Consider the following 24,150-nt stretch of genomic DNA (forward strand, 5'->3'; position numbering starts at 1 on the left):
AAAGGAAACATTTCAAGTATGTTTTAGATACAAAAAGAACAGTATGGTAAAATTTTGGAAGCCATCACAACTCTCTAGATTTAGTTTTGATTTAATCCATGTGTAATAGTGCTATCTCATGATAAATAGTTCTAGTGCTTAGAAAAATCTGAAATTTATATCATTACTTATTTTTGAGTAGATGAACCTGCATGCCAAGTTTGAGGGTCAAATATTGAGTAGAACTGGATGATATTAACTGCTCATGAAATCACTAGGTTTAATTTGTGTATTTTCTCCTGGTGGCTATGCTGTGTATTTACTCATGAAACTTGAACACAATCATGTTATCAGTATGTAGATTCTACACAAAAGGTTTGGAATTCTTACTTAACAATAAATAGCTCAAATAAATATGCATATGCTAAAATAAGTAAATGAAATGCTAAATATTCTGCTGTATAAAAATGCTGAAATTTTTACTGAAGTATGTCCATACTTAAAGTAGGCTCTAGTAAAATTTGAGACCTAAAAACACTCTAGAATTCTCTGTACATTTTAGTTTTGCTACATGTGATTTAAGTTTGTCAAATTTATTGCTCCTGTTTTATGCTTAGATAAATTCTGGAAACTTTATAGTATGTTAAGCATCATATCTTGAACACTCTGTAAAATTTTGAGAACCGGTACTGTCATATTTTGTTATGTAGAAATTAATCTTGTTTATAACAAAAGCTGTGTTTTCTATTTTTCATGTTTAATCTGCTCAATAAAAATGGCTGAAATTTTTACAGTAAGCTTGTTATTAAGTTTTGTTTCTTGCATAAAGATTTCAGCATGAAGTCAGTGGCAGATTCGTAATTAGGTGGAAAAACAAGGTGCTGCTTTAAACTTAATTTTTCTCCCTTTTCTCAAAGTCAAATGAAAACCAAACTTGCTCAAAATTTGGAAGCAACTCCTCTGCAGCACCGCCCCCCCCCCCCCACACTGACGTGTGGGGCCGGGCCCATACGTGAGGGACTCAACTACAGGGTACAGTACTACAGAGCATCCTCGCGGCTCCTCTGTGGCCAGTCCTCTGCTGAAGTGATTCGTGACAGTCACAGGCGCGCGCGGGGCCGCGCTCGACCGCAGTACCGCACCCGGCCACCCGGGCTTCGCTTGGGCGCTTTAAATCCTCGCTGCCTCTCCTCTCGTCTCGCCTCAGACTCCAGTAATCACACACTCACATTACAGCTCCACGCCCTGAGCCTGGCCCGGACACACGGCGGCTAGCTAGCCCAGCACCGCAACCGCACAACGCGACGACGGGAGCGCCGCCTCGAGGTTCGGGCACCATGGGCTCCTCGGCGCAGCTCAAGCGGCTCAAGCCCCTCTACCAGCTGGTGGTGAACAACATCCTCGCCATTGTCGCGGTGCCGCTCGCCGCCGTGGTGGTGCTCAAGGCGGCGGAGCTGGGGCCCGGGGAGATCCTGGCGCGGCTGCGCACGCGCCGGCCTGCGCACATTTTCCTGGCCGCATTCCTGCCGGCGGCGGCCGCGGTGCTGTACCTCCGGCTCCGGCCGCGCGCGGTGTACCTGGTGGACTACGCGTGCTTCCGCACCAACCCCAACTGCCGCGTCCCGTTCGCGACGTTCCTGGAGCACTCCCGCGTGTGGCCCGGCTTCGACGAGCGCAGCGTCCGGTTCATGACCCGCCTGCTGGAGCGCTCGGGGCTCGGGGAGGAGACCTGCCTGCCGTACGCGCAGCACTACATCCCGCCGTCGCGGGACCTCGCGTCCTCCCGCGCCGAGGCCGAGCTAGTCATCTTCTCCGCCATCGACGACCTGCTCGCCAAGACCAAGATGTCGCCGCAGGACATCGACATCCTGGTCGTCAACTGCAGCCTCTTCGCGCCGACGCCGTCCTTCACCGACATGATCATGCACCGGTACAAGCTCCGCGAGGACGTGCGCAACGTGCACCTCGCCGGGATGGGGTGCAGCGCGGGGCTCATCTCCGTGGAGCTCGCCCGGAACCTGCTGCAGGTGGCTCCCCGCGGCGCGCACGCGCTGGTGGTGTCGACGGAGACCATCACGCCCAACTACTACATGGGGCAGGAGCGCGCGATGCTGCTCCCCAACTGCCTGTTCCGCATGGGCGGCGCGGCGGCGCTGCTGTCCACCAACGGCGCGAAGGCGCGGTTCCGGCTGGCGCGCGTGGTGCGCACGCTCCGCGGCGCCGCGGACAGCGCGTACCGCTGCGTTTACCAGGAGGAGGACGAGCGGGGCAACGTCGGGATCAACCTGTCCAAGGACCTGATGAACATCGCTGGCGACGCGCTGAAGGCGAACATCACGGCGATGGGGCCGCTGGTGCTGCCGGCGTCGGAGCAGCTGCTGTTCGCGCTGTCCTTCATGGCGCGCAAGGTGCTCAGCAACCGGATCATGCCCTACATCCCGGACTTCCGCAAGGCGTTCGAGCACTTCTGCATCCACGCCGGCGGGCGCGCCGTGATCGACGAGCTGCAGCGCAGCCTGACGCTGCCGGACGAGCAGGTGGAGGCGTCGCGGATGACGCTGCACCGGTTCGGCAACACCTCCAGCAGCTCGCTCTGGTACGAGCTCGCCTACATCGAGGCCAAGGGCCGCATGCGCCGCGGCGACCGCGTCTGGATGATCGGCTTCGGCTCCGGGTTCAAGTGCAACAGCGCCGCCTGGGAGTGCATCCGCCCCGCCGCCAACGCCGACGGGCCCTGGGCCAACTGCATCCACCGCTACCCCGTCCACATCCCCGACGTGCTCAAGCACTGACCGCGCCGCCGAAGACCGCCCCCGTACGTTCGCAGCCATTCCTGCCTCTTCCGCCTAGTGTCTCGCACCTCCTCTACTCTTCTAGCTATTCCCTCTCCGGCCGCCGGTTCGTTGCCATTGCCACATTTGGTTGGGGTCGAGGGCTTTGTCGTGTCGGCCTGTCAGAGCGGGCGGCGGGGTGGTCGTACGTCTTAAAGGCGGCGGGTCAGGTGGCTCTTCGTGCATGTGTGCGCCGCCGGGGCGGGCGGCGGGTGTGTTGCGGTCGAGGTGGTGGTGTAGTCGTTCGTAATCGCGTCGCCGTTGGCTGTGTGACTTGTTCGCGTCGTATTCTGTTCCCATTTCTTCTTCTCTCTATTTATTTTTTGCGTATTTTCTTTTAACACATTCATCCAGTATAAGGAGAGAGACAAGAGCTAGACAAGGAAGAAGAAGAAGAAGAGGATCTTGATGTATCTGTGTACCTACCAAAACTCCAAAAATCTGTGTACCTATTCTATGAATCGATTGTTTACTAGTACTGCCTGCACCTGCGTACTCTACATTGCCGCGATGAGGCATGAGCTGAGAAGTGAGAACCAGATTGTTCACTGTTGCTGTACATGTTGCCCGTTGCGACTGTCGGAGTACTGTGCAGCAGCCAGCCCCCGCAGGCGTGCAGAGACTTTCTGTTTCATTTCCTCCCCCACCAGTGCGGTCGCTGCCGCGGATTAATTGTGCGGGCTGTGCACGGCGCTGCGTGCGTGCCGCAGCTTTCAGCGCATGGATTTGAAACCGCCGTACTCGCGAGAACGCATACGTGTCGCCGCCGCCCCGGGCGCGGGCGTCCTCGCGATCAGTGAGTGCCCGGCGCCCGGCGGGGCCGTGTGCAGCCGGCCGGCCGTGCTCCTGCGGCCTGCGCTCACGCTCGTGCTTCTGGATCACGGCGAGCGGCCGTCATCTCCGCGGAAATGCGCAAGCCGAGCGCGCTCCAGTAGTCCCCGCTCCATTTTCGGACTTTCCTCCCCTCCCCGCTTCGTTCCAGGTGATGGCGGAGGACGGCTGCCACCTGACAGGACTGGCCGCCAAGCGCGCGTGCGCCGTGCGGCCGTGGGGGGGTCGGGGTCGGGGTCGGGGTCGGTGAGGATCAGGATCGGGTGCCCCGTCGCCGTCGCGCGCGGGTGGATGGGTTTCCATTTCCGGGCGCTGCCTGTACGCGTCCGGCCGGTTGCCGCAACCGAACCAGCAGCTCGCCTGGCCCATCTCCATGGAATCCGCCCCCGGGCGATCAACCACGACGAGTCGATCATGGCGGTCGCTGGGGAGGCTGTACTGCAACTGCACTACCAAACGGCTAACCGGTGTCGATTCAATTCGCCAGTCAGGTCAGGCTCTGCTGCGGCGCGTGACTGCCTCCATCCCTTTCCGTGCTTCGGGGAAGGAAGGCGAACTGAAAGGGGATATAAGTTTACTGTGCATTTTCCAATCAAGATTTTTGTTCATTGGAACTAATTTCTACATTTCGTGTAGATTAATAAATTTAGCGAGTGTCCATTTCCATATGCGTGATTTCTCCATTTTTCATCTACTTGGAAGTTTTTACCAGGTCAGAGTTATATCTGCAGAGGTAACCTGATGACATTCTTCAGATGGTGCACAAAATTGGGGGCTTTTGTAAGTGGTGGTATGTGGTAGTTGGTATCTAGTGGTACAAACCATCACTAACATATACCAAATTGCACAAAAATAAAAGATCATTCTTCTTTGTTTGCTGAATTAATGATTTGACATCCAATTTTATCAGCCATATGCTGCAGCGAAGGCAAAAGATACATATTTGCATGAAATTGAATTGTTGTGCCACGAATATGGAATTTACATGTGTTTTAGATGGGTTTTAATATGTGACGTGGTATACACTTAAAATACACATTGTTCTAATATACTCAAGAAATGAAAACTATCGCTGCAGTCTATCATGATATTGCATTGTATTGATTGAAAGGGGACCATTGTTCTGTCATTGTTTAAAAATAATGAATCAAATCTTCCTGGCATCCATTGTGCCCTCACGTTTGTATGTGATTTAAATGTTGGTGCTGATGCACATTATGCACCTAACAAACCGCAGGCCAATCCTTACCTTCTTGGGTTGTATGACCAATTGGTCATTTCATTCAAAAAAATGACCAATTGGTCCTCTTTCGGTCCCCTAGACCTAATGATCTGTTTGCCATTATAAATTTCTTAAGTTGTGAAAGCGCGTGTGGAGCGTGAATTTTTTTGGACTTGGCTACTGTAGCACTTTTGTTTTTATTCGGTAATTATTATCCAATCATGGACTAATTAGGCTCAAAAGATTTATCTCATCATTTACAGTTAAACTGTGCAATTGATCATTTTTTTAACTACATTTAATGCTCCATGCATGTGTCCAAAAATTCGATGTGACGGGGAATCTTGAAATTTTTTTGGAACTAAACATGACCTAGTGTTATTAAATTCTACAGTAATCTTATGCCATGTTTTTTTTTTCAAATAAGGAGAAGTACTGACGCCATTCTTGCTTTGATGTTACATATCATTTTATGTCTTAAAACATGTTTCGCTGTCTTATTTATAATATACTAGTCTATCAACCCAGGCTCCCGCACGGGCTAATTAGAACTAATACAAAAATATGATCAATAATTATAATTATCTATCTCACGCCATTTTCATCTATTAAATATTCTAAATCATATCCTAAAATATATATTTATCTTTATTTAATTATAATAAATTTTATTTTGTGCACATCCATATGTATTCAATATATGTTTGGTTGAACTATTTGTTTGTGAACCGATATTATTATCTCTTCCACCATACATGAATATATGGTGACATATATCGTGGGTAGTATTTTATATAAATAATATAATAGTAATGATAGAAATAGTAATTTTAGAATTTTATATTGGTGCACCTTAATATATTATTATAACTATATAATTTAGATTTAGATTTATGAGTAATTTAACTTGTAATAATAATGACAAAATTGGATGATTTATATGCAAATTTAGAGGGGTATTTGTATTATTTTTATAATGGCATAGGTGGGTAATTTACACAAAGATTAGAGGGTTATTTTAGATTTTTTTATAATGGCAGAGGTGGATCATTTAGATACATGTTTAGGGTGTTACTTTAGTCTATTTTTATAATGACAGAGGTGAGTAATTTATTAGAAAAGATAACAAATCTGATTGTTATTATAATTGGAGCTGTTGGATTGATGGCTTGATGTTTCTAATTTTTGTGAGAATTTATAGAATTTCTTTATTTTTTTCAGAGTGTCCACCTAGTATTCTAGTTGGCTTCACGTGAAGGCTCCAAATGAGCCTCCAATTAGTAATACAGCAAGCTGTGTGAATATTTTGACGAATCAGGAAAGGCTCTGCTTTGGCAGAAATTTTGACCAAGACGCCAAAGTTTCGGTGTCCTTCAACTGTGATATGAACTTTGTTTTTTGCAACTAATTGTCATCCTGGAGAAGTTTCATGTACTCCGCACAAAGACAGTCGGAGCACTGTGCGAGGATCCCCACATTCAGGTTTGCATAAGTTGTTAACTTTGATCAATGCAGATAGTGAACGTTTTATCCTTTATCGACTTGCCTTTTATTAACCTACATTACGAAATTCATTTTCCTACTGTTACTTGTTTCTACTAAATTGGTTTGAATTAGCCTCCAAGTCATTTCAAAACGGACACTCGCCAGTTCCTGATGCTGTTCCTCCAAGAGCGCAGGTATCTCTGCCTTCACACTTGTCGTGCTTCCATTCCATGTTCGTTTTGTTATCATTTTCTCTAGGCGCGAGACGATGCTGTTGTTGTAAGGGTACTACTCCGTACTCTACATTTTCTATGTCCTATAGACTTAGTGAGCTAACCAGTCATCAGTGTTTTTCTCTCACATCAAATCAGCACCAACCATCAACCAGCCAGCAGTACTTTTCTTTCATAATAAATCATCACCAGCCACAACCAAGCAAAAATATGTTTAACTGACTTTTCCCCGAAGAACTGTATGGCCCTGTTGGGTGGCTAAGGTTGCTAACCCAAACAGCAACATCAGCCGGGTCGCGAGTTCGAATTCTGACTGGGACGAATTTCCGCCTGTGGGTAAAAACCTCCCTCGCTGTGCTCGCTGCAAGGTATGGCCCTCGCGGGCATGGATCAAGAGTTTTTCGGTCGCAGGAGAATCCGTTGTCATTTCCTTTTAATAAACTACGGTGGGCTGTTTCACCCCCCAGCCGCGTTTTTTTTGGCCCACCCTGTTGGGTGAGCATTATTGATTGCACATTCGCGCTCAAGGTTGTGTGCTCGGGGTGGTTAGTTGAGCTCAGCTCAGAGAAACGGGTCTTCTGCAATCTGCATGACGTCGAAAATAACCGATCGATGAGCAAACAACTCGACCAGAAACTTGATCCCTATCCAGTTCAGTCAAATTAAAGCTCTCAAATGGCTTGTAATATGTAGATCTATATCGCCCAACCAAACATTGGCCTCCTGTGGCTTGAGTAACTGTTACTGTGTGGGACCCACATCATGTGTCGCGTGTCACCACGCCTCGGTCGTCGAACGGTTGGCAGTGCAGAACAAAAGTTGCGTCCGGCCTACGCGAAAGCCTCTGCACGTCGTTCTTCACCGCCCAAAAAAACAATTACGTCTCCGTTCGTGGCGGAGCTCTACGTGCTACTGCACGGTGAGGGACCCGTCCGGCTAGACGGACGCAGAGAAGACAATGCGGTAGCTGCAACGGCTTGTGATGAAGCAGGCTTCGGCAGCTGCATTCCTCCTTTTGCTCTAACATTCAGCTTCGCTCATATGCTCTGCACAGTGATGGACCAGTCTCCAGTAGGCGAGCCATCTGCTCCAACCCTAGCGTTGCTGATTCCTGTAGCCGTATGCGTCGTCTCCTTTTCCAGATAGAGGTGGATTCACTCGCATTGCTCGACAGTACTAGATTACTTGTTTAAAACATTGGATTTGGAATTTTGCTAGAGGCGCCCTACAGGGCAACAATCATATCTGGCGATGCACCTTTATTCATACTAATTATTAAACCAAAGGTGTTACTTATTTCATTTGTGTACCTTCGTTTGTAGACTTTACCCCATGAATTACAATTCCAAAGAGCTGAACCATGAAAAAGTTCTTTTCTTTTTCTGAAGTTTTAGGTGCAATCATGAAATCGGTATGTGGTATTAGTTGGCCTTCGATTCTAAAGGTTCGGCCCTTTAGGTCAACACGGTTCATTTTCTTTTCTTTTCTCATTGCTGGATTTCTTTCACGTTCTTTGAGTTCTAAGAATTCTGGTGGTAATCTTCTTCATATTTTGAACGGTTACGTATACCATACAACTATTTTTTTTGCAGGTAGTATACCATACAACTGTGTACCACGCAACACCATAGTTTATTAGTTTTCAATCTCATCTTTCATCTCATGCTATAAATGTGCCGTCTCTTCAAAAAATTGACTACTAAATCATTTTTCAGGTATCAGTTCAAATGTAGGGTGGCCAACTACGAATCGCCACTATCTTGAGCAAACTGCTGAGACCCACTACATATATGCAGTCATTATGCTTTTATCATTTACATTGTAATTTGTCTACCTTTCTTTTGTCTTTACTATGAATGATTGCATGGCCTGGCCACTTCTTGAGTTCTATGCTTGGGCGTCACTTGATACATATGTGTGCTATGCATTGGTGCATTGGTTTGCCGGCCGTTAAAAATTAAAGAAAGGACTGGTTTTTTGTTGCATGTATTGCACAAGTCAGTATGTCTGATAGCATACACACACCAGCACGCACACAATCAGCACCAGCGCGGTGAAGCGCGCCAATCTTCCTAGTCTGTTTCCATAACTAACCCGGCATCTGTGGCCGCATTTGGTGCCTTTTTGGGCTTCTTTTTAGCGGGTTCCAGCGTATGTTTGGATGCTAATTACAAGTATTAAATGTAGATTAATGATAAAATTAATTCCATAACTGTTAGGCTTCTTCGCGAGAGAATCTAATAAACCTAAGACCAATTTCAATGAGAATGTTATGAGCATTAAATTTGCTAATATGGCACAAAGAGAGAGAATGAGGAGTATCATAGGATGTGAGAGGAGCGGCATCCCCATGACACTTCTCTAGCTCGGTTACTTAGCTCACAGACTCTGTAACTGTGTGATAACACTCTCCACTGAGACTGATCTAAGTGGTGCTACAGTAAACATATACTAATTATGGATTAATTAAACGTGTTTGATTCTTCTCGTGAATCAACCCTAGGATTCTACAATCAGTGGCGGAGCCACCAGTATGGCGAGTAGTCCACCATACCTAGTGGCCGATGAACATCCCGATGCCAGTTCTTCCGAGATTCAGCCACCATGAAAACAGAGATCTGTTCGGCTAGAAACTGAAAGAAGAAGATAAAATATTTAGAGCATCTCTAACAAAATTAGTAATCCCTCTCCACAATACTAAAAATATGTTCTTTTGGTAATGAAAGGTGTTCCAGTAGATTACCAATTCCATTGCCAATACCTAAATTTTTTGGTGATCGCCAAAACACACCTTCCTTTTGGACCATCAGTCCATGACTAGCTCATTTTCCTGAAGCTAAACCATCAAAAATTGACATGAGAAGGCTCGTCACCCGTCGGTTCGTCACCAGGGTCTGAACCCGAGCCCCCCGACCAGTGGCCTTTGCCACAACACTGTGAGCCCCTTCGCTAATCTTGTACTATGCATCTACTGATTAATTGAAGTCTTTCAAGTCGGCATTTTTCTTGCTGTAATTCGAGTTCCTCGCAATTTTTTTTTAAAAAAAATCAGCGTTTGACACTTTTACAGAACATTTAAATAAATTGGTTCTGAAAGGTTGCAATTTTCCAAGGAACACAGAGAAACGGACCTACTACCTCCATTCTCATTTATTTGCCCAATTTCAAACAAATGTAAATGTAATAAAAAAGAAGAAAAAGAGCAAGAGTTATCACTACTACAAAAAGATTAACCGAAGCGGGAAAAATGATTAAACCGCCTCGGATGAAAGGTCACGGTAAATAACCTATTTTCCGAGGCGATTTTGCTACCCACCTCGGTTAATCAAATAAAAAAAAAGTCCACCGAGATAATCACGGGTCCGCCGAGCCTATCACGAGCCCATTCGTCGCCGCCGCCGCGTCCCGCCACCGGATCTGGCCTTCCGGCCAGTGAGGAACAGCGAGGAGGCTAGCGGCACGGGCCCTCGTGGTGGATGAGCCTGCCGCCGCCACCGCTTCCTGCCACCGTGCTCCCTCGTGGTGGATGGAGCCCGCCACCGTGCACCCTGTAGGGGAGGGAGCCTGCCGCCGAGTGCAGTGGGGGGGGGGGGAAGCCGCGCACCTGTGGAGAGGGATCGAGGAGGCAGGACTCGGAGGGAGGGAGAGGAAGGAGGGGCGGTGCTGACGGGCTAAGGGAGAGGGTGGACATGAATGAGTGTGAAACCCTAAAGTCTGGCGTATATATATGTGTGCTCGCAACTGTAGCAGTGTGCTACTATAGCGTCGTGGAGGTACTGTAGCTCGGCACAGTATTCCCAGTTTAGTCCCATACTGTAATCCGATGGAGAGACATACCAGCTTAAAAACCAGAGTCTGGGAAGCTATTAACTCTGGATCGATCTTTTTGCGCGAAGCGAGGACGAAAGCGCAAGAGAGTTAATTAATATATGTGGCCTACTCAACGTGTAGAGCAGATCTTAGCCGTTATCCCGGGCCGGGTCGTTACAGTGGTATCAGAGCCGACTCTCATGGTTTCACGGGTAGGTGTGGGTCACGGGCCCAGCATGTACACGGGCGTGTGTGGGTCAGTGCGCGGGCATCGGGGATGCGCCGTTAGCACTGGACGCATGAACATGTACATGTGTTGATTGGCACTAGGACATACAGTCGTGGCCAAGAGAGGAGATCCTGGTCCTTTGTCCCATATGGGTAAGCTGGTTCGATGTCTCGACGAGGACGTCGAGTCCTTTAGGGTGGGTGACTGTAACAGATCAGCCCACAGGCCATGTTGGGCCAGACCGAATTCGCGGTACTGTAGTAGTGTGCTACTGTAGCGCCACGGAGGTACTATAGCTCGGCACAGTATTCCCAGTTTAGTCCCATACTGCAATCCGATGGAGAGACAGACCAGCTTAAAAACCTGAGTCTGGGAAGCTATTAACTCCGGATTGATCTTTTTGCGCGAAGCGAGGACGAAAACACAAGAGAGTTAATTAGTAGGTGAGGTCTACTCAACTTGTAGAGCAGATCTTAGCCGTTATCCCAGGCCAGGTCGTTACACGTACTACCCCGCAGGTATGCATCCGTCTTATGGTCCACAGGTGGGTCCCTCATCGTCAGCACGCTTCAACTATGAGGACCCGATTCTTCGGAGTATCACGGATCTTTCGAACCGCATCAGCACCCTTGGTACACAGCAGCAGCAGATGCAGGACATGATGGCACACAACACCCAGCTCACTCAGGAGAGCTAGGGGTTGACCTCCGCTTTGCAGTATGACGTCTCGAACGTCTTCATTCACCTTGGGCTGGACTATCAGCAGTCCCAGCCATAACAGCCGTACCAGCCACCCGAACAGGAGAACAACGACGAGGAGGAGGAGAACAACGACGACCCTGATGAGGGAAAGCAGGATTCCGATGAGGAGGACTGAGCTTCATCGAAGCTTGGGGGGGTCACACTGCCAGGTAAGTCATCGCACCCGTCCTTTTTATTCAGTAGCCATGCCAAAAAAATAATAAATAATAGTAGTAATAAATAAACAAACTCATAACAAAAATCCCAAAAAAATATTTCCATACTTTGAATAAAATTTATATGAGTGGAAATTTGTGTAAGCTCTTACTTTGGAAATGATGAATAGTGGCTCTGTTTAAACCCTGTATGTGCCTCGTTTACAGCTTTTTACTCTCCTAGTACCTGAACTAGTTGGCACATATTAGTTCCATTGAAAACTCTAGTTGCGTGGAGGAATGAGTTTAAATTCTAAAGTCTAAGTTGTTGTGGGAGACAGCTCAAACCGGAATTTAAACTGCTTGCTCTAGTAGGGAATCCCTCGGAATTCTTTTAAAACTAACCTTCTGGTAAAGGTTTCCCATGGTTGAAATGACCCATCCAGAGCCTTATATTGCATAAACCGTTTGAGCTATCTGAAGTTACTTTGAACTTTATCGAATAGTGCGTCCACTTCGGGAATGGTACTTGCCATCTACAGGTCTTCATCCCCCATAAACTCACCATTTGCTAGCCCAAACATATCTGGCCTGTCAGTCACCCATTCCGAGTATTGATATCCATTTTTGCCAGCTATACTCCCCCGCAATCACAATCCCAAAACCACAGTTCATCCTACAAGAGCTCCCCAATCAAAACTCCAAAGAATTCAAGTTATATCAACAAGGGAGAGTGGAGTTATCTTCTTTACAAAAAAAGAGAGAAAAAGAAAGAGAAGCCCACTCTCCAAAGAGTTGCAAATTATGGAGTTCAAATAAATTCAAATAGGGAAGCCATCTACTTCATTCCTTCATACCCTCCAAATATTCAATGTTCCATGAGACCTGAATTTGGCTAAGTACTGACCCCGTCATGGATCACTCTTCGACTGGGAAATACAGGTAACCAAGGTATGCAAACATCTTCCTACCCATAAACTCCACATATCAGCTTTAGAGATAGGAAGAAGATGGTCAGATATCTCGACCATAGGCAAGGATCATACACTTTGAGCGACTCGAGAGTACCATTGGGAAACCTGAACCTCTTTTGAAAAATTCTTATAAAAATCTGAGATGGGAACCTGAACAGGTAGCAGAGAACATTCCGGTGAAGGTTGTTCAGTCCAACAACCGCCCAAGACCGAGGGATGAAAAACGAATACGCCCCATCTTTCAGAACCTTAGGTATGAGCCAACTTTTCATAAGTACAGACGGGAAGAGTAATATGTTGTGCACAAGGTAACTGCATGGGGGTAAACATTGACGCAACTCCTGATCCACTGAGCCTCAGTTTAAGCTTTGCTCGAGGACGAGCAAAAGTTTAAGCTTGGGGGGGTGTTGACGGTCATAAATTCACATTCTAACCGTCAACTTCTCGGGAATAACACGAGCTTTATACTATGTTCCATTCATATTTTATTTATTTCTAACGAGTTCCACAAGTTTTGGATGAGTTTTGATTTCAGGTGAACATCTACAAAAAAATGGGCAAATCTGGGCAAAAACCCAGGCCGACCGGCCTCCCCTAGGCCGGCCGACCTGGCACCTCTGAGAACAATGTCCTGTCTTTGATCCAGTGGCAAAGTAACACACCCACAATGCCTCTGAGTCGTGGATTGGATGTCAGTTTGATCAAGTGGATCGAAAGGCTTGTACAAGGATCAAAGGACCCACCATTCAGTGCAAACTTGTGTCCAGGTCAGCAATCCAGCACCCAGGGAAGATCACAAGCGTACAAGTGCAAAGTCGGCGCAACAGAGGGCCGAGACGAGCCAGAGGGAGGTCGACCGGCCTCCCTAGGCCGGCCGGCCTAGCACATGCACGCGTTGATCCAAAGCAACTGTCAACCGCCTCCAGAAGAAGATCAGAGCCGCTGTCCAAAAGTCGGTGACCACGTGGCAGGATCCCCAGGCCGGCTGACCTAGGGGAGGCCGGCCGGCCCCACTTGGAGGCCCCTCAGACTGGGTCTTGGCGTGGAAGCTAAGCTCAACTGCCTTACCTGGTTACAACCGATGCCAACTGCAGTACCGGCCGAGAACCGACCTTGGAAGGCTATAAATAGAGGCACCATCCATTACTTCAACACACACCATTGGAGCTCTTCTCTCTTCACTTGTACTTTATAGAGTAGGTTAGTAGCTTGGGAGTTAGAGTCGAGTCGAGCTTGCTCGGGACTCCGGAGTCGTCGGAAGTCTGGTATAGCTCTTGTATCCTTCTTTTGACATTATCAATATAAGTTATCTTCTTTACTTTTCTGAGTCAGCTTCACTTTCCACTGTCTTTTATTTACTCGAGTCTGAGTGTCCAGCTCGAGCACGGAAGTTTTCCTTTAGCTTAGACTAAGTTATCTTTCTTAGTAATCAGGATCTTATCTTACGGGTTTTCTCGCCCGGACTACTGTATCTCAAGTTAGTGCTCTAGGTTGAGGGGGCTTTCTCTCGAAGGCCTCGAGAGAAATTCTAACACCGAGTGCAGACATGGTGTCTGACCTTAGTGTTAGCTAGAAAGTGTGTCCCACTCCACGGAACCGTTGTGGTAGTCGGTAGGTGGTGACAGCCCTATCCGTTCGGGTGTTTTCATAGCAGTAGTGCAGGGTGTCGTTGGACTCCCTTCTCATCCCTTTCTGAAGTCCTTCCTCTTCCAGCCGCCGAAGTAAGATCGGCTTTCCCTAGAACTAGTTAGGTACTTAGTCTTATCTAGAGAGGCTAGCTCGATAGTTCAGAAGTGTATCAGGTGTCTTATCTCGCTCGTTGTCCTCCCAGCTGCTACCTCTCTAAGGAGTTGAACCTCCGTGTGTCACTCGGTCATTGCCTGGCCATTTGTCTCACTTACCTATCTGGCTTACCCCGGTCTAGTTAATCGGCCGATTAAGCTAGTACAGTTATCACTCAATTTACGATACTCTTTACCATAGTGCTTCCTTGAGGAAAAATACGATACTATGGAATACTCCAAGGTGAAGTGCTACAGCGGTGATTCTGTGCGCTTGCAGAATATCTATTCTATCGGGCATAAGAAACGCCAATAGGTACTAGGGCACATATTTGTGAAGCCACTTTACTCCGATCCTATATATGGGATGATATCAAAATAACATGATTGAAACAGAACATAAGAGCCCAAAATGATGTATGGTTCTCAGAATTCCTATTAAGAATTGGTGATGGAACAGAAAACACCTTTCAAAATGAATATGTGCACCTGCCGGATGATATTGAGTATAATGATGATAAGTCGATTGACACTCTCATTGATCATGTGTTTCCTAATCTAGCTGCGAACTCTACATCCATCAATTACATGCGGGATCGTGCTATCCTATCAACAAGAAATAAGCATGTTGATAGTCTCAATGCGAGGATGATTGGAAAGTTTCCTGGAAAAGAAAAGATTTACTACAGTCATGTTTCAGTAGATGATGACTCAAATAATAACTATCATCTTGATTTTCTGAACTCAATTACTTCAAAGGGTCTTCCTCCCTTAAGATTAAGAAGAACTGTCCTGTCATACTCCTTCGAAATCTGGATCCTCATAACGGACTTTGCAAATGGAACTTGGCTGGTAGTAAAGGCGTTTGAGGATAATGCAATTTATTGTAGAATTATAAATGAACAACATGGCTGAAAGCGAGTTTTTATACCATGGATACCTTTGTCTCCATAAGAGCATATTTCACTACCTTTCAAGTTTATGAGAAAACAATTTCCAATAAGGCTCAGTTTTGACTAAAAACAAAGCTCAGGTTAAACTATCCTAAATGTTGGGATTTATCTTCCAGAACCATTTTTCTCGCATGGACAACTATATGTTGCCTTATCCAGAGGTGTTTCGCGTTATACTACATGTGCTGGCCAAACCTAACAAAGACGTGGATCCCACTGGTAGAAAACCAAAAATTTTGTTTTCAGAGATATTTTACGAACTTGAAAATAAAGACATTCATATTTTAATGTAAGTATCTCACTTGATTTATACTATTTTATTTGAGTGTCAATGATGTTCATTTTCCCTACACGTTAGAATTTTAAAAAGATTAATCTGATTTTTTTTGCTTGATGCTACCGTGATAGTTTGCAGTCCCATTGGGTTTATCATCATTGGGATGTGAGTTGGAAGTCAAATCCTGGCAACAGCGGCCCAAGCTCCTGCATCATTTGATTCACATGTTATGTGGCATGCATAGGTGCATTTTGTAAAATAATAGTATGTCTGTGAAGGGCATAATATTATTATGGTTCGATGAAGTTTTCTAACTTAATTATGCCCAAATATTGTGAAGGGCATCACTTGATTCACATGTTATGTGGCATGCAATGAATGCTATTTTATTAAATGTGGTTCCCATTAATGGATGCCTATATTTGCAACAGATAATGATTAATTAAAACAAAATTAAAAGGATAGTATGTCTGTGAAGTGCTACAGACATAATATTATTATGGTTTGATGAAGATTTCTTAACTTAATTATGCCCAAATATTGGTATCTGTTGCAATGAATGCTATTGTTTTTTTTTGTAATTGTGGTGTGCATCAATGTAACACAGATATTATGTTCATTTTTAACCACTACCAAAATCTCATTGCTTTATTTCATCATATAATTATTTTTTTCACATTTTTTCATAACATTAATGTAGATAAAGAGGACAAGTTGAGCTGGTCGCGTGCGTATCACACTGCCACCAGCATTTGTATCGTCCACCCTTTCTTTTCGACAGGAGCCCACCAGCAGTGTGGGACGGTGAAAGTGCCAGCCGTGTCCTGGGCCGGGCAGAAGCCCAGTGGGCTGGGTTCGGTTTTCTGGGCGTGTTTAGTTTCCAAAAATTTTCACCTCGAAATTTGTGACTTTCTCTTTAGACACATGCATGGAGCACTAAATATAATTAAATAATAAAACTAATTACATAATTTGGATGTACACGACGAGACGAATCTTTTGATCCTAATTAGTGCATGATTAGACATAAGTGCTACAGTAACCCACATGTGCTAATGATGCAGTTTTCAAGTGAATTCTGAAATTAGTTTTTTAATTAGTGTCCGAAAAAATCTTCCCATCTGGCCAGGTCACAACATTGACGTGACACCCAATTTTTTTTTGTTTGGAACTAATGGCGCGTCGGCTGTCCGACGAGCCGGCGACCCATGCCGTGCTGCGTCGCCGCACCTGACCGTATCGCGCGCTGCCGTTGGGACCGGCCAAAGTTGACGCGCCCCACGCCGGCAACTAACCCCCGCCCCCCGCCGGCAACTGAGCCCAGACTGTTATCCTATTAGGCTGTCACCAACTATAACCCGTCCGTTCCGCGAGGATCCTCCGCGGCGCCATCTCCAGTGCGCCACACTGTGGCTCTTCCGTCCGGGGGGGGGGGGGGGGGGGGGTTGCTACCGCATTGCATGTCTGATTTTTTTTTTTTGCTTTTTGTTTAACACTGCCTGCAGTTTTACCTTTACGAGCAAGTTAAGCAGCAGCAGCAGTAACTGCAGGCGGCGAGAGCGAGAGATTCGTGGGGTCCTTCTTGACGATGCTGAGTCGTACCGTGTCCACTGTTACAAGAGAAGTACCTTGCCAAGTTTGCTCAATAGAACGTGCATGCAAGATCTACCATTTGATTGGGGACCACTCCACCAAATCTTTTATCGATCGTGTATTAGCTTTTCATGTGTAGCTTCTACGGTTCTCATTTTACTCCTTACTAGTTCGCGTTCAGCTAACACAAAGGAAACAAGCCATGTATTACCTTTAATTTATGTTCATTTGCATTTAAGCTATTATAAAATAGCACCTCACCGTCAAAATTTATAGCCTGAGAGCCCACCGGCACACGAAATTTCTTCCACGCCGCCACCACACGGGATCCGGGATCCGCCCCACGAAATTTCACCCAGGCTTGAGATCGAGATGAAGGCCATGTTTGGATAACAGTCACATCACAATTTCACTAAAAGACAAATGTCCACATGCAGTACTAAATGAAGCCTATTTGCAAAACCTTTTTAGGAATGGGTGTAAATTTTTGAAACGAATCTAATGAGCCAAGTTTCATCATGATTGGCTACAGTGATGCTACAGTAACCGCGCCCAATTATCCTCTAATCGTGCGGTCAAAGACCTCATTAGTTAGAGCAACTGCTACAATACCATAGTTGTGGAGGTAATTTTATAATTAGACTTTATTTAATACTCCTAATTAATAGTCAAAGCGTCGTTTCTCCCTCAAAACAATTTCACGCCACAACCCAAACATGGCCGAAAATCCACGCGCCCCCGCCCCCGCCCCCGCCCCCGTCCAGCCACCGCCAGGCGGACGCCAATTTGTTTAGTCCCCACCACCCCCGTGTCGCGCCCGGGAATCACTCCGCACGCGAACTGCAGACGCGGACACCCCACGCCCAGCTCAGCTCGGCACCACCACCACCGCGACCTCGACCTCGCCCTCCACTCCATCCTCCCCGCACAACGGCACAAGGCCAGGCCGCGCCGGAGGCAGGAGCTGGAGCCCATCGAGCAGCGGCCGGCGCTCGCCTTTTCTTTAATCCGGAACCCCTCCCCCGCACTACGCTGCATCGCGCGACGTTGACATTGGGTCATTGGCATGGCCCCTTCCCCACCTCCGCCACCACCTCGTCTTCCACTTGCCCTCCCCCGGCTCCACGCGGGGTGGTGAGCTGTCGCCTCTCCGCGTGAGCTGAGGCGGCGGCGAGGTGGAGCTCGGCGTCGCAATGGCGACGGCGGAGGCGGCGGCGGAGATCGTGCGGGAGATCGCAGCGGTGGGCGCCGCCGACCTGGCCGCCGCCGCCGAGCCGCTGCGCGCGGACTGCCTCCGCCTCGCGCGGAAGGTGTCCCTGCTGTCGCACCTCGTCGCCGAGGTCGCCGAGGCGGGGGAGGGCGACGCGGCGGCCGCGGCCTGGGTGCGCGAGCTGGTGAGGGCGCTCGAGGCCGCCAGAAGGTTCGTCGCGCTGGGGCGAACGCCGCCGGCCGCTGCGGGGGCGTCAGATCAGGTGAGGAGATGCCGATGGACGCATGTGGTTACCTGGAGCTGGAGCGTTCCGCTCAAGCTGCATTGCTCGTTAGCTGGCGCGTTCCCCTTTGCGGGATTCCGTCGAACACCTGTTGCGCGTGTTCGAAGTAGCTCTGTTCATCTGCTTGCAACTTGCTGCCCTCATGCTTCGTTTGGATTCTGCTATGGACTACCGGTCTACCGCACTGCCCCGCATCTATGACTGACGCAGTAGCTAGCCTATCTATGGTTGTTCCGTGCCCGACGCTCTACTTTTGTGGGATTCCCGATTTCGTTAAACTCTTGATGTTCTCATCTAATTTGCTTGGTGCGCTTCAATTGATTTCCACTTTAAGCTTTCACTAGTTGCTACAAAGGCCCCATGGATTTGTGAATATGTCAGTTTACGATATCTACCTTCAGAAAGAGCAGAGATTGAACCTCAACCTGCTTTCGTATTACCTGACTTGCTTGTGGTGTGATCGTCTAAAAAGGGTCATTGTCAGTTTTTTTTTCCGCTGATTAGTGAAATTGTTCTCCTTTGAGAATAGAAACACTCTGTATCTTTTTTAGTGAACCATCATGCATCCCTCCCTCCTAGGTATTAATCATCATTTTATATTTTCAAAAAAATAATCATCATTTTAGAAATTATGTCATTTTCATCCATTATATGCAAACTTAAATGTATTAACGGGCCTCTTAAACTTTAATGGTTCTTATGCAGCATAAAAAAAATCATAGTACAACTTTTCAATTGACAAGTTGGTAGTTCTATTGCTGTTTTAAGGTAACATGTTGCTACTTAAACTTACATTGAAGTTGTATGACTGCTTCTGCTGTGGAATAGGAGTCACTGCACTTGTAGAGAGCACCCCATCCGAGCTATAGTTATTCAAATTTTAGCCAGATATAGCTAGAGTGCTAGACACTGTTGTGGTAGTTACTAAAATTTGGATTAGATTGATTATGCTGGCAAGTTGTTTTTAGTTTTTGAGTTTTTACAAGGGGATTTTTCAGGCTTTCTATCTTGCTTCTCACATGTGAGCTTTCAAATAAGCTTCTCGAGTATACTTTTCATCAGTATGCTACTTATCTGGTTAGTAAACAGTCCTGTCCTGTAAGCAATCTAATGGGTCCTTTCCTGAAAGGCTTAAAGCTGGCAAGTGCTGGGCATCTTTTTGCGTGTGGTTTGCCTCTAGAGTTGTCCTCACCACTTTAATAACACACTTTCATTTCTGTTACATGGGGCATATGGATCTAATCGACATGTTATATAAAACTATAAAACCAACTTGTTCTCCTTCTTATAAAAAAAACATGTTCTCCTTTCTTTCTTATTTTGTACAAGCTAAGGAAATTTCTGATTTAGAATGTAAAACATGATATCTAGCAGCTGTGGATATGAAAGGAAATCTAAAATTTTGACAGGCAAGTTTTCACCATGCATCTGGATATGAAATTTGCACCTGGCATTTGGAAATCTGTTCTTGTTCATATTGCTCCCTCATCCTTCATGAAATAGGAATAAACGAGAGAGATAGAGCTAAACACAGCTTCTGTACGATCTCTAGAGTTTATATTACATGTACAACAGCTCAATGTGTAGCTAACCTAATCCTAGTCAACCAGATCTGAGCTCGAGAATAGGTCAAAGTCTAACTCAAGAACATGTACATGATGTGAGCTAGATGTTCACTAACACTTCATGTTATTAGCAACTTTGATGTGATTAATACTTCTGTTTTTGTTCCCCTACCTGTATCTCAGTTTGTAAGGTTGTGCTTTGCCTAATCATTTATGATCATGTTCCTCAGTAAATGCCGCCCTCAAATGTGGTTGTATCAATGCTTTGGCATTGAACTTGTGTTCTATCTTCAGCCTCTCTATGTAATGTTGGTACCATTTGTTCTGATCCCCCTATTTTTCTTCCTTTGTCAAGGATGCCATCTGCAACAATACTGCTCTCCAGTTCAAGTATGTGACCTGGCAGTTGCAAGCTGCTCTAGCCAACCTTCCACATAGCTGTTTTCAGATATCAGATGAAGTTCAAGAAGAGGTATATTTAAGTTGGTTCATTGTGGAGCTAAATCCTTTTTTTTTAATCATACCTGTTTGAACCATTTTAAGTTTATAGGTCGACTTAGTGCGATCTCAGCTTAAAAGAGAAATGGAAAAGAAGGGAGCCCTTGATGTAACCGTGTTTACAAAAGTTCATGATATCTTAGCTCAAATTGACAATGCTGGACCACAATCTCAACAACCCCATCAACAACCAGAGCAATCACAGATGGAGAAATTTAGTAAAGATCATCTGGAGTTGCAAAATGCTGTTTTACTAGTTTCAGAAATAAGCGGGTTATCCAAATCTGACATGACGAAAATAACATCCGAGCTAATTGAAGGGCTTGAAAATGTTGGAACTCCTGATTCTCCCAAACCTGCCAATATTGATAGCCAATCAAGTGATGAAACAAAAAGCTCATCTGAGGAAGTTAAGAAGCCTGACTCTGTAGCTATTCCTGAGGATTTCCGTTGCCCGATATCTCTCGAGTTGATGAGAGATCCGGTAATTGTTTCAACAGGACAGGTGAGGCTTCACATCATCACCCTTTCATTGTTCCTACACTATAAAATCTATCTTTTAAACTGTCATATACAATTTGCCTTGTGCTGACAAATTGCTCACAAATTATGTAGACCTATGAGCGGGCTTTCATCCAGAGGTGGATTGACTGTGGAAACCGGACCTGCCCAAAAACCCAACAGAAACTCCAGAATCTTACATTGACCCCAAACTATGTACTAAGAAGTTTAATAATGCAGTGGTGTGAGGAAAAGGGGATCGAACCACCTAGTAGATCTAAAAGTGATGGTTCTTCTCATGAGGTCGGTGGGAACAGATTAGCAATTGAAGCATTGGTTCGCAATCTCTCTAGCAGCTCATTAGATGAACGGAAATCTGCTGCTGCTGAAATAAGATCTTTGGCCAAGAAAAGTACAGACAATCGTATACTTCTAGCGGAGTCTAGTGCTATCCCGGCTCTAGTGAAACTTCTGTCGTCGAAGGACCAGAAAACCCAAGAACATGCAGTTACAGCTCTTCTGAATCTCTCCATATATGATCAGAACAAGGAACTGATAGTGGTTGCTGGTGCCATTGTCCCAATCATACAAGTGCTGAGGACAGGTAGCATGGAAGCAAGAGAAAATTCAGCTGCAGCTATTTTCAGCCTGTCACTAATCGACGATAACAAGATAATGATAGGAAGCACTCCAGGGGCAATTGAAGCATTGGTTGAGTTGTTGCAGAGTGGTAGCTCGAGGGGTAAAAAGGATGCAGCAACGGCATTGTTCAATCTATGCATATACCAAGCTAATAAGGTCAGGGCAGTTCGAGCAGGGATCCTGGTGCCACTTATGCGGATGCTACAGGATTCATCCAGAAGTGGCGCCATCGATGAAGCGCTGACCATTCTGTCAGTTCTTGTGAGTCATAATGAGTGTAAAATTGCTATATCTAAGGCACACGCAATACCCTTTTTGATAGATTTGCTTCGGTCGGGTCAGGCCCGTAACAAGGAGAATGCTGCTTCCATTTTACTTGCACTTTGCAAGAAAGATGCTGAGAACCTCGCCTGTATTGGGAGGCTTGGTGCTCAGATACCACTAATTGAGCTGGCAAAGACCGGCACAGACCGAGCTAAGCGCAAGGCAACCTCACTCCTGGAGCATCTCAGTAAGTTACAGGTGCTCTAGTTCCACTGTCCACCGCACACCGTTTTGTGCGTGTGCATGTGCGTGTGTTTTTCAACTTTTCACGTGTATGTATACATACAGTCATCTGTCATCGAGTGTGAATTTTAGTGGGTTGGTGATTAGATTGTTTCAGTCAAAATCAGACAGGTGTTAATCGATTCGCACCATAAATTTGTTGGTGCTGTTGAATCTGTGATGTTCAGTTGCTCATCTAGTTTGATCAGCTTCTAGTCTCAAGGTGTGAAATTATCTTGGGTCGCCATCGGAATATATATATATCTACTCATGACTTCTTTGGTTTCAAGATATCAACCTGACACAAACCTGGTACCTTGAGCACTTCATTCCTGGGGGTTCCTTTCTAAAGATCTTGAGAGGTTCGTTTGAGTGCAGCTCCATCTTTTACCATACAAAATTAATTTGTTCGAGCCACGGTGTACCCACCTGGACATGATTAGTGCGGCGACCTGATAAAAAAGCAGCATGGTAATGATGATTTTATGCTTGTTACTCCTGCCTAAGCGCATGTTTCTTTTAATCCCAGGATCCCCTGTGTCTTGCCAAAATCATATCATTACTAGTTAACAATATCGACCTAGACTCGAAAGAGGATAGCGATGAAATGGATCGATGACAAACCAATTTTCCAAAATATTTTTTCTTAAAAAAAAAATCAATGACGTGGTACTGTTCTCGGTCGTAAACATTGAACGACTGCTCAGTGCTCAGAGCATCTGCTTGCATCATCAGTCATCAGATGTGGTTCATATCGTCAGGAGTCAAATGATAGAGCCCTCTGATGCAAAGGCAACCAGTACGTGATGTACTGTCTCGTGAGTTAGCCATTCGCTTTCATGGGATGGCGCCTCCAAGCTTCAGAGCTGGGAAGAGACCAAAACCACGTGTGCGCTCCAAACTGCCAGTTTGTCTCGTTAGTTGTCGCCACGTAACAGATGCTGCTCAGATTGGGAGCTCGGAGAGTGTATTATAGTTTCGAAGGCATGCTGCCGTAGTGCCGCACCAAACTCCAAACAACGCAGGGGCCGGGGAAGAAAAAGACGATCGCGTCTGATCATCTGAACATTATCAATGCAATCCTCAGATTAATTTAGCGTCAGGAAAGAAAAGCCACTTTCGCAGGCCATCATGGTCATCAGGAAGATGCACGATGCGTACCAAGCAAATTGGATCGGCACACGAACGAACGAGCAGGCTCGGGACAAACTGACAAAAAGAGCGAACCATTTGGTACCAGGAGAGTTGACAAGATCGTCGTGCCCTCGCTTTTACCTCGCACTACAGGACACGGGAACCCTTTCGTGTGATCTCCATTGACCTGTGGCACGTCTTGTCACGCGTGGCAGGAGGAGATCTACGGAACTGACCGCGTTTACACAGCACCCGTTCCAAGGGGAGGAAAAGAAAAGAAAAGAAAAAAATCAATCAAAACAAAACAAAACGGCGTGTGACAAGACCAGCGATCTGAAGCGACGAATAGAGAGATCTCTGAATGTTCACACCAATGCAGAGTCGTGGAACAGGACAGCGAGTTGGTTAAAAATTTTCTGTTGAGGGAAAGCGAGCTGGGTGACACTAGCTATTCGGTTTGCTCGGAATTCCAGTGGTTAAGTCAAGTGGCGAGGAGCTTACTCAACCCGCACACCATCTTTTGAGGATGCTTGCAAGCTTCCAGCCGGTGACCACGAGTCCACTGTATGAATAGCCACACTAATCAAGGCTTGTTTGTATCCGCACTAAACTAGTGAGATGCCTCTCCTAGATTCCGTTCACCCTCCCATTTTCACATGCCCGGTCCTGCTTTGGCG

General features: G+C 46.2%; 2 protein-coding genes across 2 annotated transcripts; both read left to right on the forward strand.

Annotated features, from left to right (window-relative positions):
• Positions 1-1,164: 1,164 nt before the first annotated feature.
• On the forward strand, positions 1,165-3,288 carry LOC120657141 (3-ketoacyl-CoA synthase 5-like). The gene has a single exon (XM_039935402.1). It carries the CDS (start codon positions 1,317-1,319, stop codon positions 2,769-2,771), a length of 1,455 nt encoding a protein of 484 aa, XP_039791336.1. The 5' UTR covers positions 1,165-1,316; the 3' UTR covers positions 2,772-3,288.
• A 14,647-nt stretch (positions 3,289-17,935) lies between these two features.
• On the forward strand, positions 17,936-22,547 carry LOC120657142 (U-box domain-containing protein 11-like). Its single transcript, XM_039935403.1, has 4 exons — positions 17,936-18,566; positions 20,508-20,624; positions 20,703-21,155; positions 21,266-22,547. The coding sequence occupies exons 1-4, from the start codon at positions 18,288-18,290 to the stop codon at positions 22,322-22,324; spliced, it is 1,908 nt and encodes a 635-aa protein (XP_039791337.1). The 5' UTR covers positions 17,936-18,287; the 3' UTR covers positions 22,325-22,547.
• The last annotated feature ends 1,603 nt before the right edge of the window (positions 22,548-24,150 follow it).

The sequence above is a fragment of the Panicum virgatum genome, chromosome 1N, assembly GCF_016808335.1.
Source record: "Panicum virgatum strain AP13 chromosome 1N, P.virgatum_v5, whole genome shotgun sequence".
Taxonomy (NCBI): Eukaryota; Viridiplantae; Streptophyta; class Magnoliopsida; order Poales; family Poaceae; genus Panicum; species Panicum virgatum.